General features: G+C 57.9%; 5 protein-coding genes across 5 annotated transcripts; 2 read left to right on the top strand and 3 right to left on the bottom strand.

Annotated features, from left to right (window-relative positions):
- Nucleotides 1-1396: 1396 nt before the first annotated feature.
- On the bottom strand, nucleotides 1397-3179 carry WHR41_08452 (uncharacterized protein). The gene is made up of 2 exons (XM_069377056.1): nucleotides 1911-3179; nucleotides 1397-1857 (listed from the first exon to the last, which is right to left on the bottom strand). The coding sequence occupies exons 1-2, from the start codon at nucleotides 2931-2933 to the stop codon at nucleotides 1732-1734; spliced, it is 1149 nt and encodes a 382-aa protein (XP_069226131.1). The 5' UTR covers nucleotides 2934-3179; the 3' UTR covers nucleotides 1397-1731.
- Nucleotides 3180-3844: 665 nt separating this feature from the next.
- WHR41_08451 (uncharacterized protein) lies at nucleotides 3845-4903 on the top strand (the record flags this gene model as incomplete). Its single annotated transcript, XM_069377055.1, has 1 exon — nucleotides 3845-4903. The coding sequence occupies one exon, from the start codon at nucleotides 3845-3847 to the stop codon at nucleotides 4901-4903; it is 1059 nt and encodes a 352-aa protein (XP_069226128.1).
- Nucleotides 4904-5172: 269 nt separating this feature from the next.
- WHR41_08450 (uncharacterized protein) lies at nucleotides 5173-6056 on the bottom strand. The gene is made up of 2 exons (XM_069377054.1): nucleotides 5814-6056; nucleotides 5173-5710 (listed from the first exon to the last, which is right to left on the bottom strand). Exons 1-2 carry the CDS (start codon nucleotides 5956-5958, stop codon nucleotides 5391-5393), a joined length of 465 nt encoding a protein of 154 aa, XP_069226129.1. The 5' UTR covers nucleotides 5959-6056; the 3' UTR covers nucleotides 5173-5390.
- Nucleotides 6057-6283: 227 nt separating this feature from the next.
- On the top strand, nucleotides 6284-7624 carry WHR41_08449 (uncharacterized protein; the record flags this gene model as incomplete). The annotated part of the gene is made up of 1 exon (XM_069377053.1): nucleotides 6284-7624. The coding sequence occupies one exon, from the start codon at nucleotides 6284-6286 to the stop codon at nucleotides 7622-7624; it is 1341 nt and encodes a 446-aa protein (XP_069226172.1).
- Nucleotides 7625-10534: 2910 nt separating this feature from the next.
- Nucleotides 10535-12703, bottom strand: WHR41_08448 (uncharacterized protein; the record flags this gene model as incomplete). Its single annotated transcript, XM_069377052.1, has 1 exon — nucleotides 10535-12703. One exon carries the CDS (start codon nucleotides 12701-12703, stop codon nucleotides 10535-10537), a length of 2169 nt encoding a protein of 722 aa, XP_069226171.1.
- Nucleotides 12704-14553: the final 1850 nt, after the last annotated feature.

Genomic DNA, 14553 nt, shown 5'->3' with positions numbered 1-14553 from the left:
ACAGACACCCTTGCTGGAATCGTGACCACGGCTCCGCCGCAGCAGCAGCCACCGCAGACGATGTACTACGGGCACCGTCCTGCGCCGCAGCCGCAGCCGCAGGCCGGGTACGTCTACGAGGACGACAGGGCCAGTGTGCCTAGTACGCCTCTGATTCTCTACTACGTTCTAGGAATTTGGCACGGTATTCTTAATGGGCGTATACATCTCTCATATTCCTACCATCGATGGTAGCAGCTTCAACTTGCGAAAATTAATGCATCCCCGCCATGGCTTTTACGTCACGTCTCTCGAATACTACACCTCACTTCTCTACTTTCGGACACCCCTCTAGTGAATCTGCGCCGATTGCCTTCCAATTCCTAGACCACAAGGCACCGAAGATCCAAGAGATGCGTGAGATCGTCGAAGCTCCGCACGCTCGCATCTCGCGAGAGAGCGTCGCGAATCAAACACTAGTCGTTCAGGTCGGAGCTCCATCTGTGGCATACCAGCTCAAGGATGACTATCACACTGCCTGCCGCAGAGCTGGTAAGATTCTTCTGTGAAATTGTCTGGCTTAGCATCGTATCGCAGAGGTGCAAAAGTCGGAGACGCTCAAGTGCTCGCATTGCTTGCGCCTGTTTAACACGTATGATTATCACTTTCTTGATCTCGCGAGCCAGAGCGCAAAAAGGGGGGAAGTGATGTATCCTCTCTGGGTCTGAGACAAGCTTCTCAGTAGCTTGCGAGTCGCAGCCGGAGAATCGATATAACACCTGGAGTTCGTGCTAATTTTGTTCTGTAAGCCTCAAAGACTGATCTCCGCTAATTGCTGCAAGCGATGGCAGTGCAGAAACGACATCGCGCAATGTAGACTCCCACAGTTCCGGCCATGTAGTCTTGGCCATGGCCAATGATTTTCAGATATTCTGATCAAAGCTGGGTACAAATGCAAGCTTTAGGCCTGAAATGAATGGTCCGGATGCGCAGGAGAGAAGAGACTGAGAAATTGTTATCGCTTTCAACATTTTTGGAAGACAGCACGCCTCTCGTGGAAGAGATGGTGGATGTCTGAAGTCCGACGTTTGTCTAGGGTTAGGGTTAGGGTAAGTACTTCCGGGATCATACATTTGATGTTTAGATTGTACAGCATCTTGTGATTAATCTATTGGTGGAACAGTATGTAGTGGAGTCCCTTGATGATTTTGACTTGGTACCACCAAAACAGAGAGAGCTTGTTCTCGCTCACGAGAGCTGTACCTCCATTATGGTCGCAAATGTGCTTTCGCTCGCGGATTTCCGCCGTTTCCCAGGACGAAAGGTGTAGCAGAGAGACACGGTAAAAGCACAACAGTCACGCTCACACAGGAGACGCAATACAAAGCCTTCTAGCAGATCGACAGAAGAGAAGAAATGGACAGCATAAGATAGATCAATTTGAAAGCGTAATCTATCTACCCAGCGCTCCCCTTGCAAACTACCGAGAGAAGCGCAGCGCACGCCGCGATTTCCCATCCACGCTCGGAATCCCATCCGAGCCACTTTCGTGAATCGGCAGCCAGAGATATATGCCGCCGGGTTCCAGAGGGTATGCGTCACTTCCTACCCTGCAGCCTCCTCTCCATCGTTGGCTGCAGGGTCACCAGAGCGTTTTGTGCTCGCTATTAGTCGCCGTAGTGTTCGGCGAATGATTGCGTGAGAGGGTGAAGATTTTGGGGGGAGTTCGGTTCGTAGCCAAAGGCGATGGGCTTACTGAGGGCCCTCCTCGGGCTCGTCGGGCTGGTCGAAGAGGAAGTTGGCCGCGAGCTCCTCGTTCTTGTCGCAGGCGAAGTATGCCTGGATCACGAGGTCGCGCTCGAAGCCGAGGCGGCAGAGCTAGATAATTGTTAGTCAACGGTCAATACTGAAAGAAGTATGATCAGACGTACCCTCTCGATGGCCTCTCTCTCCTCCTCGGTGACACTGATCTGCTGCGCGCCGGGCGGCAGCGCAACGTCCTCGTCGGCGTCCTCCGCGAGCAGCTGCATAAACTGCTCGGGATTCTGCGTGATCATCTGAGCGAGCTGAGGATTGCCGGCGGCGACCTGCTGAAGGATGGGCTCGAGCATCTGAGGCTGCTGCTGCACGACCTGGCGCAACTGCTGGAACTGCGGGTTGTTGCGCAGGAAGTCGAGACCGCTAGCACCTCCTGCACCAGCTCCAAGGCCAGCCGCTGCTCCGGCACCGGCGCCAGCTCCTGCGCCAGCTCCAGGCCCCTGCTGTCCGGCGCGCGCGGCTGCCTCGAAGAGGTTCTCGGGCTCGTCGCCTGACTGGGCGGCAGGCGCGTTACCACCTGCTGCAGGTTGTTGTGCCTGCTGTGGGGATGCCTGCGGCGCGGCGGCCGCTTGCTGTTCCTCCTGTTGCGCAGATTCGGGGATGCCAGTCAAGAGGTACTCAACGGCGCGGTCGGGGTTGAAGAAGGCGGCGCGCATGGCGCGGTCGATGTCTGAGCGGGCGAAGCCCATGGATTCCATGTTCGCGATCGCGGCGGAACGCTGCTCACCCATAGCGAGTGAGTTCGGGTCATTGTAGTTGGCAGAAGAGGCAGAGGCGGGTGCGGGAGAAGGCGTCGCGGGCGGCTGAGGTTGAGCAGCGGCGGGCTGCGACGCAGGAGCTGGAGGTGCGGCGGGAGTGGAAGAGGTCTGGGCGGGAGTGGCAGGAGGTGCGGCGGCGGGTTTGGGTGCAGCCTTGGGCTTGGAGGTCATGCAAACGATGAAGCCCTTCTCCTCGATCTTGTACGACTCGATAGTGTTGTCATCCTGCAGGATCTTGCCAGAGTAGATGAGCTTCTGCGACGACGGCTCCCAACCCTTCTCTTGTGCGATCTTAGCCTTGACAGAGCTGATGGTCTCGGAGGGCTCGGCGTCGATAGTGAAGCGCTGCTGCTTGAGATCCTTGAAAGTGAGCTTCATGGCGGGCAAGCTGCGTTCGGCTGTGGTGGGTGTCGAAGTGAGCTGTCCGCGGTTGGACTGAAGAGTGATTTTTGTAGCAAGAAGGGATGTAGTAGATGAGTTCTTCCGTGTGGCGGATTTGAGGTGGCGGTGGTGGACGTTGATGGGCTTTTTGCAGAAGGCAGGCAGCTGGGAGGTGGGGAGCACGCAGGGTGTGGTGTTGCGTTGCCGCCGCTGAAGTTCGCCCGCCTTCGACTTCGACCTTTGTCGTCACTCATCATTCACCACCCTGCAGGTTCGGCCCGGCCAATCAACGGGCCGCAGTTGCCTCCGGCATGTGAACGAAGATTCACATACATGTTCGTTGATGAAGAAAATTATGAGAGCTTGTGAAGTCTGCATATAGCTCATTATTTAACATTTTTGCGTGGACATCGTCTTATCACAGCTTAATGCTAATGCCCTTCAAGACCAACAGGCACAACTCTAGCTATAGATTGAATGATGTGAGAGGAACAGAGGCCCGCAAACATAGTGGCGAACGAATAGCTGATCGATCTTCAGTATAAGTGTGAATAACGAAGTAGTTAGAATGTCCAACTAATCAGATCTGTTCATTGTTGATTGGCATCATTGTATGTAAATGGACGCTGCTCCATCCGAGACGCACGGCTGCCTCAGGCCGCAGAAAGTCCGAGGTAAGCAAAGCCAAAATTTCTAGGAACTCCAGGCCTTTTTCTGCTTCGCGGCTGGCTGGCGACCAACTTCAATCAATCCGCGATCTTGCCACACATTCCACACTCCGAGGCGAAGTCCTTACAAATTCTAGTGCGTTGGTGTCGCACTCCTTCATTCACCCAAAACCAACAACACATTAAACCGCAAAACCACACCAAACCCCCACCGACACCACCCGCCAAAACCCGCCCGCCATGGCGTCCGACGAGATCGTCTGGTCGATCATCAACAACCAATTCTGCAGCTTCAAGCTCAAGCTCCCCGGCAACTCGTCCAAAGACCAGAAATCGACCAAGTCGACCTTCTGCCGCAACGAGCACAACGTCACGGGCCTGTGCAACAGGCAGTCGTGCCCGCTCGCCAACTCGCGCTACGCCACCGTGCGCTCCGACCCGGCCTCCGGCCGCCTGTACCTCTACATCAAGACCGTCGAGCGCGCGCACCTGCCCAGCAAGTGGTGGGAGAAGATTCGCTTGAGCAGCAATTATACGAAGGCGCTGCAGCAGGTCGATGAGAGACTGATCTACTGGCCGAAGTTTTTGCTGCACAAGTGCAAGCAGAGGCTTACGAGGTTGACGCAGGTGAGGGTTAGAGCGCAGAGGCTGGCGAAGGAGGAGGAGAGGTTGGGCGAGAAGCTTGTGCCGAGACTGGCGCCGAAGGTGAGGAGGAGGGAGGAGACAAGGGAGCGCAAGGCGGAGTCGGCGGCGAAGATTGAGAGGGCAATTGAGAGGGAGTTGGTGGAGAGGTTGAGGAGTGGTGCTTATGGCGACCGACCGCTTAATGTGGAGGAGGGCATTTGGAGGAAGGTCATGAGGAGTTTGGAGAAGAGAGAGGGCATGAGGGATGAAGATTTGGATGAGGGGATTGAGGACGAGGAGGACGGCGTTGAGTACGAGTATGAGAGGGAGCCTGGTCAAGCTGAGGAGGAAGGCGGTGAAGTTGAATACGTCAGCGACATGGACGAGTCGGAAGGCGAAGAGGACGATCTCGAGGATTTCCAGGATTGGCTTGGTGGCGAGAGCGGCGAGGAGGGCACTGGAGAATCTTCAGCCGACGATGACGATGAGGACGACGATGAGGGTGACGACGGCGACGCGGCAGACCTTAAGAAGAAGCTCGACAGCCTCAAGCGCAAGAGGTCAGATGCCCCTGCACCCACGAAGGGCAGAAAGAAGGCCGCCAAGGGTGGCCCGAAGACCAACATCGAGTACGAGTACGAGCCGCAACCGCAGCAAATGGAACTAGCGAGATGAACGGAGCAACCGGGTGTAAAGCATTGAAAACATTCTCGCAACTTGCTGGCAGATTCCTGCACAGCTATTTATCACATGTCGGACACTTCGCTCCACACCAGGTCCGGTCTGATTGAGGTGTGCCAACCGGCCTGTCTTCAGTGCCAAGCATTTACTGGCAACTTCGGAGTTAGGGGAGCAGTCGTCCCAGCTTAAAGCAAAGAGGACGTCACACAACTCGTGAGGGAAGGCCAACGGCCTTCCGTTCCGATGTCAAGCTGGCAAGCCAGTGCGATTGACAGCTTGTAGTAATAGTATGGTATAGAAGTATAGAGATATCCATGGTCCAGAATACACAACCATTGTCTTCACACATGCCCACATTTCCACAAGTAGCCCTAGCAGCTGTTCCATATTCCCTACAACCCCCATGCATAATGCTGAATACACAACTGGTCCATCATCTTCCCATTCCTAACCACCATCCTCCTTCACCTCCCAAACTCACTCAAGATCCCACAGCATACATCCTAGTGTACAGCCTCACCAGCCCCTCCGCGCCCACCAAATCCCCATCCCGCACCAGCTTCGCGATGTCCAAGTTCAGCGGGCTGTCCGCCTCGCCGCCCGCGCTCAGCAGCTGCTGCACGGCTTCCAGCGAGCTGACGAGTCCGTACGCCGGCGTCCACGACGACTTCAGCAGGTCCAGGCAGATCTCGCCAGTGCTGAAGGAGACGTTCGGGTGGCAGCAGGGCGTGCGGAAGGTTATGGTCGGAGGGCTGTTGGGGTAGGTGGGAGGGACGGTCAGGTGGAGTGTGAAGGTGCCGCCTGTGAGGGGTGGGTTAGCTAGTGTTGGGAGGAGGGTGGTGGTGGTTGTAGTGGGGTTGGGTTGGGAGGGGACTGGGATAAGATAAGGTAGGCTGCTACACACCTTCGTAGGCGGTGCCTTCGGGCCCGCGCAGCTCGGCGGTCAGGTGGAAGAGGTCATCGTCGCTGGTGGGCTCGAGGCGCGGCACGGCGGGCGAGGGCTGCTTGTTGTACTGCTCGAGCTCTTTGATCAGCCGCTTGGCCGCCATTATTGTCGCATGCCGTGGCGGTCTTGGTGCTGCTGGGAATGACCAAGGTACCTAGTGCCGTCGACAATCCAGGCGTGGCAGGCTGGACCCTTCGCCTCGGCTTCTGGAGGCTCAAGCAGGCACGCCCTGTGGCCTGTGGGGACGGTGAAGCATGCCCGCTGCCCGCTGCCCGCTGCCCGTGATCGCCGAGGGGTGCCCGGGAAAGGCGTCGCTATTCAGTCATTCCTTCCGGCGCTCGTGTTGTTGTTTCGTTTCACTTCTTACTATCCTCGCTTACCGACACTCTCTACATTGTTACGACAAACGATCAACACACGCCACCAGCATGGCGGCCCCTAGACTGCCCTTCCTCTGGCCCATGCTGTTCCGCGCGAGCGAGCAGGCCGCGCCCGTGTCCAAGAACGCCGTCCGCCGCGGCCGCAGGGCGCTGCATTCAACATCGCGAACGCGCCAGAGCAGCATCGTACCCAAACGATATGGCCAGGCGAACGAGCCGCCTCCGTACCTAGGAGGGGGGAAATCGTACGGCCCGTCCACAAAACAATCCGAATCTCAACAGTCCAAAGAACTCCCTAAGATCGGCGAGAAGCTGCAGGAAGATGGCGAGCGGGAGGTCAAGCAGGCAATACCGGTTGAAGAGGATGAGGCACAACAGTCCACAGAAGACTCACAACGTACAACGGCGAACGGGGACCCCATGGTCGACAAAGCTGAGGACGCTGAGAAGGAGAAGTCGGCCGAGTCGCTGCTCGACACAGTCATGGATCCCGCTCAGCACGAGAAAGAAGGCGGCAACACTCCACCACCGAATCCGCCCAATCAACAGCAGCAACAGCAAGACGCCAGCAAACCCAGTGACGAAACATCTCTCGAGCTCGCCACCCCTCACTTCCCCGAGGAACACACTCCCTCCCTGCGCCATCCCCCCCACATCGACAAACCGCGCTACGTCCACCACTTCGACACCTACAGCCTCGTGCGCCGGCTCGAAGCCGGCGGCTGGACGAAACCGCAAGCCATCACCGTCATGAAATCCATGCGCCTCCTCCTCGGCGACAACCTCGACAACGCCAGCCAAGCGCTCGTGAGCAAATCCGACGTCGAGAACGAATCCTACCTCTTCAGCGCCGCCTGCTCGGAGCTGCGCACGGAAGTCTTCGCGCGCCGCGTCGCGCTGCAGGAGCAGATGCGCATGGAGCGCGACCAGCTGCAACACGAGCACGACATCCTCGAGCAGCGGCTGGGCCAGGAGACGGCGGCGATGAAGGACGAGCTGCGCGGCATGTTCGACGACCGCAAGATGGCCGTGCGCAACGAGCAGCGCGCCATGGAGAGCAAGGTGCAGGAGCTCAACTACAAGATCACCGTCAGCTTGCAGGCCGACAGCAAGAGCGACGTCGAGGGCGTGCGCTGGGTGCTGACGCGCAGGGTTATTTTGACGCTGGGCATTATCGTCATGATGGTCGTGGGCAGTCTGAAGCTTTACTCGAATTCGGTCCATGAGCGCGAGCAGGAGAAGAAGAGGAGGGCGAGGATGAGGAATGCGGCGAGTCAGACGGATGACAGGCCGCGTGCTGGCGAGGGTAATGGGGATCGCATGGGCGATGGTGGAGGTGTGATGTTGGTGCGGGAGGGTGACAACCCTGCTTTTGTTTCTTTGGGTTAGGTTCTGCATGTCTTGACAGGCGTTTTTCAGGCGCAGGGGCGGAGACAGCGGTTGTGCTGATTCCGGTTGGAAACGAAGGAAAGGAAGGAATAGATCCACCACGAGATACCCAAACGGCCTATGTCCGATCAAATATACATTTACTTTGTTTCAAGTGACACGCTCGCCATGTCGTTCCGCGTTAACGTGTTTTGCTAGAGCTGTTTGCCGATTTAGTACCTTCGCTGTGTTCATGTTCGAACATCCACATCTTTCTGGCTCCGTCGATTGTTCGGTGGTGTGCTTGAAGCTTGTACATGAAGCAACGCCTGGAAATCGCGAACGACCAGCAACATCCGACCAAACACCTTGCTAACTACAAAAGTCCCACAGGATCAAAAGACATTCATCAATAAGTAGCTAGACCGAAAAGAAACAAGGCTAGTATTCACATACGGTACCAACAGGGCATCATGCCTCCGTGAGCCAACCCCAACCCTAACCCTGCTTACCCCCCCCGTGCTTTCAGACCTCACCTGAGCTTGAGACTTGACTTCACCTGGACCCCAATCCACGACTCACCTGAGCCTTGTCGCTACAACATGTCCCACACGTCTTGGAAATGTCAACTGAGTTCCACAGAAGCAGGAAGCACAACAGCTGCGATGCGCCCAGGCTCTCATTGCGACATCCGTCTGCAACGTTCCTTCCAACGAGCAACTTGATGCTCAACAGCTGACCTGACCTTTCCAGGCCGTGCAATGCGACTTCCCTCGACCATTCAATCCACCTCATCTGAACTTCTCTCAGCCAGGCAACAAGGTCTTCATCTGGACTCCGCACACGCACGCTCGGACGGCTTCGATATGCCCTCCGACTCGACTCTGCCTCGCCACAACCGCAAGACGTCGAGGGAGCATTGCGAAGAGCCAGCCCGGTTCGCGACGCGGCGATATGCTGCGCTTCCGCGCTCGACTTCGTCTGACATGATCCGAGGCCTGCGCGCTGAAGGGGTCAGCCGGGCTCCCGGTGGAGGGTCAGGTGAAGTCTGAAAGGGTCAGGTGAAGTCGCCGAGCCTCAGGTCAGCTTCGAGACCTAGTCCGTCGTAGCAATGCGGCTGCAACACCATCCAATGAACTTCGTTGCCGATGGGAAAGAACCGCGAGACGGAGAATGCGAGGACGCTCTTGTCTGGGAGTGCGCGATGATGTGCGCCAGCTTCGCCGGAGCCGAGCCTTGCGGGCTGGCCCAGAAAGGCTCAACCGAGCTCGCGAGAGGTCATGTGAAGTCCCAGAGTGTCAGGCCAGCTCCGGCGTGCCCTCCTCCGCCGTAGCATAGCATTGCAGTCGTCAAAAGCGTCTGATCGCTCACCCCTCGAGTGCAGCACTGTGCTCAAAGACGCGAAGCAGGAGAACACAGCGGTCCCGACTGCTCCAGTTCCAGGAATGAGTCTGTCCCATGCTCGATTTCGCACGAGATGTTTCTCGCAGACCGAAGCTCAGCCGAGCCTCGAAAGGGTCAGCCCAGCCTCGAAAGGGTCAGGTCAGGTCAACCTCCCAGACCATTCCGCTGCCTTCTCGCGCAGCGCCAGACGCCACAGACTCAACGCACAGAGGAGCGAAGGCCTGTTGATCTGCGACGTGAGCGGGTGATTGATTGAACTTCAGTCTCCAACGCGCAGCTCAGACATCCGTCTCTCCAGCGCGCCCTTGTGCCCGTCTAGGTAGTCCCATCGAGCAGCAATCCATATCATATTGTAGACACATAGTACTTTCCCTCCGAAACCACTAGGTACGTACGGCGAGCGAGCGACGAGCGCGCCCTCGCGAGCCTTCGACGCACGCACGCACGCACGCACGCCTCGTCGTGCTTTGGACGGCATTCATTCCTCGGCTGCGGTGGGAACGGCAGGTAGGTAGGTCAGCGCCACTTCTCAGCAAGCCGAGAATTCAAAGCACGTAGAAACACACGTAGGAAAAAGAAAAGAGACCCCAAAATCTGTAGCAAATAGTCACGCCTCCCCATCCCTCACCCCCCCTCCCCCTCCCCCCTCCCTCCCATGGGAAGGAAGAGGACGAAGAAAGAGGCGAAGAAAGGAGAGCCGGGGGACAGAATCCCGTGTATCGTATTCTGTTCGTCGCCTTCGGAAACCCCAAAACAGGATTCCCAAAAGGGGACAGACTCGACCAAGCGAGCCGACTAAGAGCTAGCTACGTATACCCTTCCCTTTCCCTTCTTCTTTCCCTCTTGTTTCCTCCGCTCTGCTTCGTCAATTCGAGAGATATTGTTGTATGCTTCTGTTTCCTCCGCTGCTTGCCCTGCCCTGCCCTGCCATATGCCGCAAAAGAACCGAACCCGAATAAAAAAGGAAACAAGGGAAAACAAGAACAAAAGCAAACGCAACAAAATCGCAGCAAACCCGGCCGAGAATAACCCCAAACCTCGCCTCGCGCTAGCAAGGCAGGTTTCGGGTTCTCGACCGGGCAAGGGGTTTGGTTGTTTGGTATGTTCATAAGTAGTAGAGCTTTGGTATCATCACACTTTTCTTTTTGCCCATGGCCTGTGCTTGGGGCCATCAATGATATCTTTTTTGCGCCGGTTTCCGATTGGGGGAGTTGAGAGAACAAATAACGGAATGAAAAAACAGAAAACACAAAAGCCGCCCCCGGTTTGTTTTGGGTGCAATGAGGTAGAAGTGAAGAACGCCGGTTTCCGATTGCGCCCCAAAGGTTGATGAAAGGAGATAAAGATGCTGAGGTAGAATTGCCCTGCGGCGCGCGGAAGATGCGGCCGTGGGAGTTGGGGAGTTGAGAGTCGTGAGGGAGTCGTTCGATGTGGAGCCTTGGGTCCTGGAGCCTGTAGGTTGATCTGCTGATCTGCACCGGCGATCCGGGTGGTGCATCCAAGCAAGGCTGGAGGAGTCCCAAGTGCTTACACATCGATGTCGCCATGCCAGCCGCCAACCATGAGGTCGATGTCGTCGCTGTCACTGTCGTCGAAAGCAGGCATGGAGAAGAGATCCAGCTCCTTCTCGTCCATGAACGTGTCGTAATGCTTGCTCTTCTGGTTGCGAAGCCCGCGGGTACGGATTGGCATAGAGACGTCAGTCGAGAAGGCATTGGACTTGGTCGTGGCCACGCGGGGCTTGTGATCGCGCCAGTTGTTGTCGAGAGACCACGACTCTGGGACTGTGGGAACTGGGGGAACGTGGCTCGGGCTCACGTCACGGTCCTTGCGATCCCAGTGACGCGAGGTGGAGGACGAACGCATGCGACCCGAGACGGGCGTGGCACCTTGCCGCCAGCTTCCTGAACGCTCGCGAGTCTTCGACTTGGTCTTCTTCATGTTGCTTCCAAACGGAGTGAAACTGCTCAAGGCGTCCGTGTACTTGCTCTTCTGCGGGGTCGCCGCAACAGGGACGGGAGCAGGCACAGCACGAGCGGGTGCAGGAGCAGGGGTAGGGGTAGGGGCCTGAGTCGGAGCAGGTTCATGCTGTTTGGCGCGACGGAAGTTACCAAGGACGGCCCATCTGTCCAAGATAGAAGACGAACGCTGTTTGGGAAGCTCTGGCTTCTCCTCGGTTGGCGGCAAGGGAGACGCAGTGCCAGACGGAGCAGTGGTGGCAAGCTCCGCATGGGCCTGGCGAGGAGTAACACTGCCGCGGCCGTCTTCCATGATGGAGGCGAGCTGAGGAGCGCTTGGCTTTGCCGTGCTGACACGAGAGATGTCAAGACCGAGATCCAACGAAGTGCGTCCCTCCTGCGCCAGCTCCTCTTCCTCATCCCAGAGATCGCTCCAACTCTTCGAAAAGTTGTTGGTACCATTGTACGGCGAAGCGTTCTTGCTGGGGCGCTTGAAGCTGATGGGAAGAGAGCCAACAAAGTTGTTGCTGAGCTTCGGAACAGCAGACTTGATGGACTGAGAAGACTTGTACGACATGCCGAGGCCAGAATCCAAGTTAGACGACAAGGAGGCCTCGTCCGTGTCACCGTACTTCCACTTGGTGGATTGCACGGAGCCAGGGAAGAGCTCGGAGTCGACGTCATTGATGGTTGAGAGCTGGCGAGTGGTCACTTGAGGGGTGGTGTGCAGGGCATGAGTCCAAGGAAACGAGTCACCGTTGCCAGGAATAGGCGTGGTGATAGACGGCGTGCGGAGAGGCTCGCGAGCGTGGGTAGCCACAGGTGCGAGGTGAGGGGACTCGGTGCAGAAGTCGTCGAGAGACTCGTCGTCAGTCGTGAAGCTGAGCACAGACTTCAGGGCCTCGCGCACAGCGCTGAGGGAGCGGTTCGCGGGGTCCAGCGCCAGAGAGTGCCTGATGACGTTGAAGGTGTCTTGTGACATGTTCGGGAAAACGTCAAACAGGTTCTGGCGATCCGCGGCGAAGTCAGAGAACAGAGGGTCCTTGTCCGTGGGGTACGCGAAGGGGTTGCGCTGGAACAGAACGTTCAGAAGCACGATGCCAATGGCCCAGACGTCAGCAGCAGCCGGCGAATAACCATAGCCGTAGACCGAGGCGTCGTACTGCTCAGGAGCCATGTAGCGATCTGAGCCAACGGCGAACTCGGTGGACCAGCTGTCGGTGGTGGCAAGCCCAAAGTCACCCAGCTTCATGGAACCGTTCGACGTCAAAAAGATGTTTTCAGGCTTGAGGTCGCGGTGGTAGACGCCATTTGCGTGGAGGTGGTCAATGGCGTCGATCAGCTGCAGCATGAAGTCGCGCACGTGCTCGGTCTCGAGAGGTCCCTTGCCGACGCGGATGGCTTCGTAGAGATCGCCATTGCTGCAGAGCTCTATAACAATGTACTCGTGGTTTTCAGTCTCGAAAGAGTGAACAAGGTTGACAATGTTCGGGTGGTAGGGAAGTTTGGAGTGAATCTGCAGCTCCTGAGAGTGGTCGTCGACGCTGTAGGCAGCCGGGCAGGAAGTCTTGTCGGCAGCTTCGGGCTTGGTGATACATTTGATGGCAACATCTTGGCCGGTCAGGGTGTCCTTGGCGCGGAAGACGAGACCGAAGGATCCATGGTTGAGGGGCGAGACGGTTAAGAACCTGTTATCGAGAAGCTTGTCTTTGGTGAAGCCATCTCGCAAACAGGCCATTTGCGTAGGTTGCCGACGTTGGAGGGTGTGCGGGTGGAGGATGCGAAAGCAACCTCACGAAGCCAGTGGATGACAGCTGTCGAGGAAGTGCAGGTGGTTGCCGCCTGGGAAGACGAAACCGAAGGTCCAATGAGCAAGCTCGTGAACTTCAGTCGAGGGGTGGAGGTAGACAACAGTCGGCAGGAACCGGCCAGGACAGTCGTGAGCCTTCGGTAAACGTCGTATCGTATCGTGTCAAATGAGGCAGGAAAGGCAAAAGGCGGTAGGATGCTTGTCGTGCAGATTGGCGTGGTGTGGTGTCAACTCTTGTCCAGGTCCAAGATATCAATATGCAGGGTGCTCGCTATGTCGCTCGAAATCAAAGGCAGGAAAGGCCTCTTTTCAAAAGAAAGGGAAATTGTAAGGAATGTCGTTATCTCATGGGTACAGCTGGTGTGATGTGGTGGGTGTCCAACGTGTGAGCGGAGGTGAGGGGCGGCGATGCAGTCCGGTCCGCAGGGGAGGATCGGGCACGCCAAATTAGCTGTGTCGCTCGCGATGTGTCGGAGTCGTGGGGTTGTCTGCAGCTGGCGAGATGGTGTTGTACAAGATTATACGGTCGAGGTCGGGGAGGGAATGAGGTGAGGGTGGAGGCGGGTTGCGTCAGACGCAGCCCTCGGAGCTGTGAGTCGAAGCGCGGGCGGTGGAGCTAGCGGCGGCGGCGGCGGTGCTGCCTGGCGGAGCGGTGCCTGGGAGCTGCAGCGGTGTCGAGCGGCAAAGGCCAGTTGTTCAATGGATCACCTGGATGGATACAGCGGCGTGCTGGGGTGTGGTTGTGATGGCGAGCAGGCGGACGGCGGGCTGTGTTGTCGTGGCTCGGCTCGGCTGGAGGAAGCCAATGACGACTGTACCAACAAGGTGGACCGGAGCGGTGCGGAAGCTGGCCGAGTGGTGTGGTGCGGTGCGGCGGTGGTGAGGTGGGTGGTGGTGGTCGGTATTAGGAGGAGAGTAGGAGTGCGGAGGGCAAGGCAGATCGCAATCGTGCCGTCGTCGAGGTCGTCGTCGTCGTCGCCCGGTCAGGCAAGGAATGCGGGAGCGGGTGAGCAGCGGCGGAAGGAGCGATCAACAAAGACGCCCCGGGGCAGTGGCGAGCGGGCGGTGCGGTGGACGACGGGCGGCGGGCGTGGTGAGGAAGGGGCGACGGGAGTGCGGGCTGCGGTGTTTGTATGTGAGGTGGGAGAGCAAGGTAGGTAGTGCAGTAGAGGTGTCTGGCGGGCGGGCAGTTGGCGGTGTGGTCGGGTGTGAAGGTGGTGTGGAGGAGATGGGAGAGCGGCTGCTGGCTAGCGGGCCTGGGGCAGCAGCGGCGGGCAGCGGGCAGCGGGCAGTGGCACTGGCCGGGTGGCACTACCAGACGAGCCAGACGAGCCAGAGCGACGACGCGGCGCTACTGAGCCTGCAGGCGCGTGGAGAGGCGCTAGCGCGCACTTGGCCGAGTCACGCCGCAGCGCCGCCTGGTGATCCCTGCGCATTGTCATTAGGTACGCGAATCGAACGCTGCCAACAAAGCGACACCTGGCAGCCTGAGCAGCTCGTCACGCCGCCCGGCCAGCCACGCCCAGCTCGTCATCGCAACACGCCTGAACCTGCTACGCCCTTCCAGCCCGTTCTGCCGCCGTCCGCCTGCTGCCAGCCCGACAAAGGCGACGACCGTCATCAATCAATCGAGTCCCTCGAGTCCCGCGGCCTTTGTTCCTCAGGCTCCCCGTGTGCCTGAGACATCGGCCGGGCCGGGCGACACCGGCGCCTGCACCCGAGCGCTGGTCGACTGGCGCGTTACCGCCGTTCGCGCCTGCACCACAGCAGTCGCCCAG

The sequence above is a fragment of the Cladosporium halotolerans genome (assembly GCF_011745625.1).
Source record: "Cladosporium halotolerans strain TM138-S3 chromosome Unknown Sca40, whole genome shotgun sequence".
In the NCBI taxonomy this organism is placed as follows: Eukaryota; Fungi; Ascomycota; class Dothideomycetes; order Cladosporiales; family Cladosporiaceae; genus Cladosporium; species Cladosporium halotolerans.
Note: the sequence above shows the minus strand (reverse complement) of the source record. Positions and strands in the feature narration are given on the sequence as shown.

Coding starts and splice junctions, on each gene's coding strand:
- WHR41_08452 (XM_069377056.1), bottom strand. CDS start 2,933: ATGAAGCTCACTTTCAAGGATCTCAAGCAGCAGCGCTTCACTATCGAC. Junction 1,858..1,910: donor AGAGAGAGGCCATCGAGAGG/GTACGTCTGATC, acceptor ACAATTATCTAG/CTCTGCCGCCTCGGCTTCGA.
- WHR41_08450 (XM_069377054.1), bottom strand. CDS start 5,958: ATGGCGGCCAAGCGGCTGATCAAAGAGCTCGAGCAGTACAACAAGCAG. Junction 5,711..5,813: donor CGAAGGCACCGCCTACGAAG/GTGTGTAGCAGC, acceptor CACCCCTCACAG/GCGGCACCTTCACACTCCAC.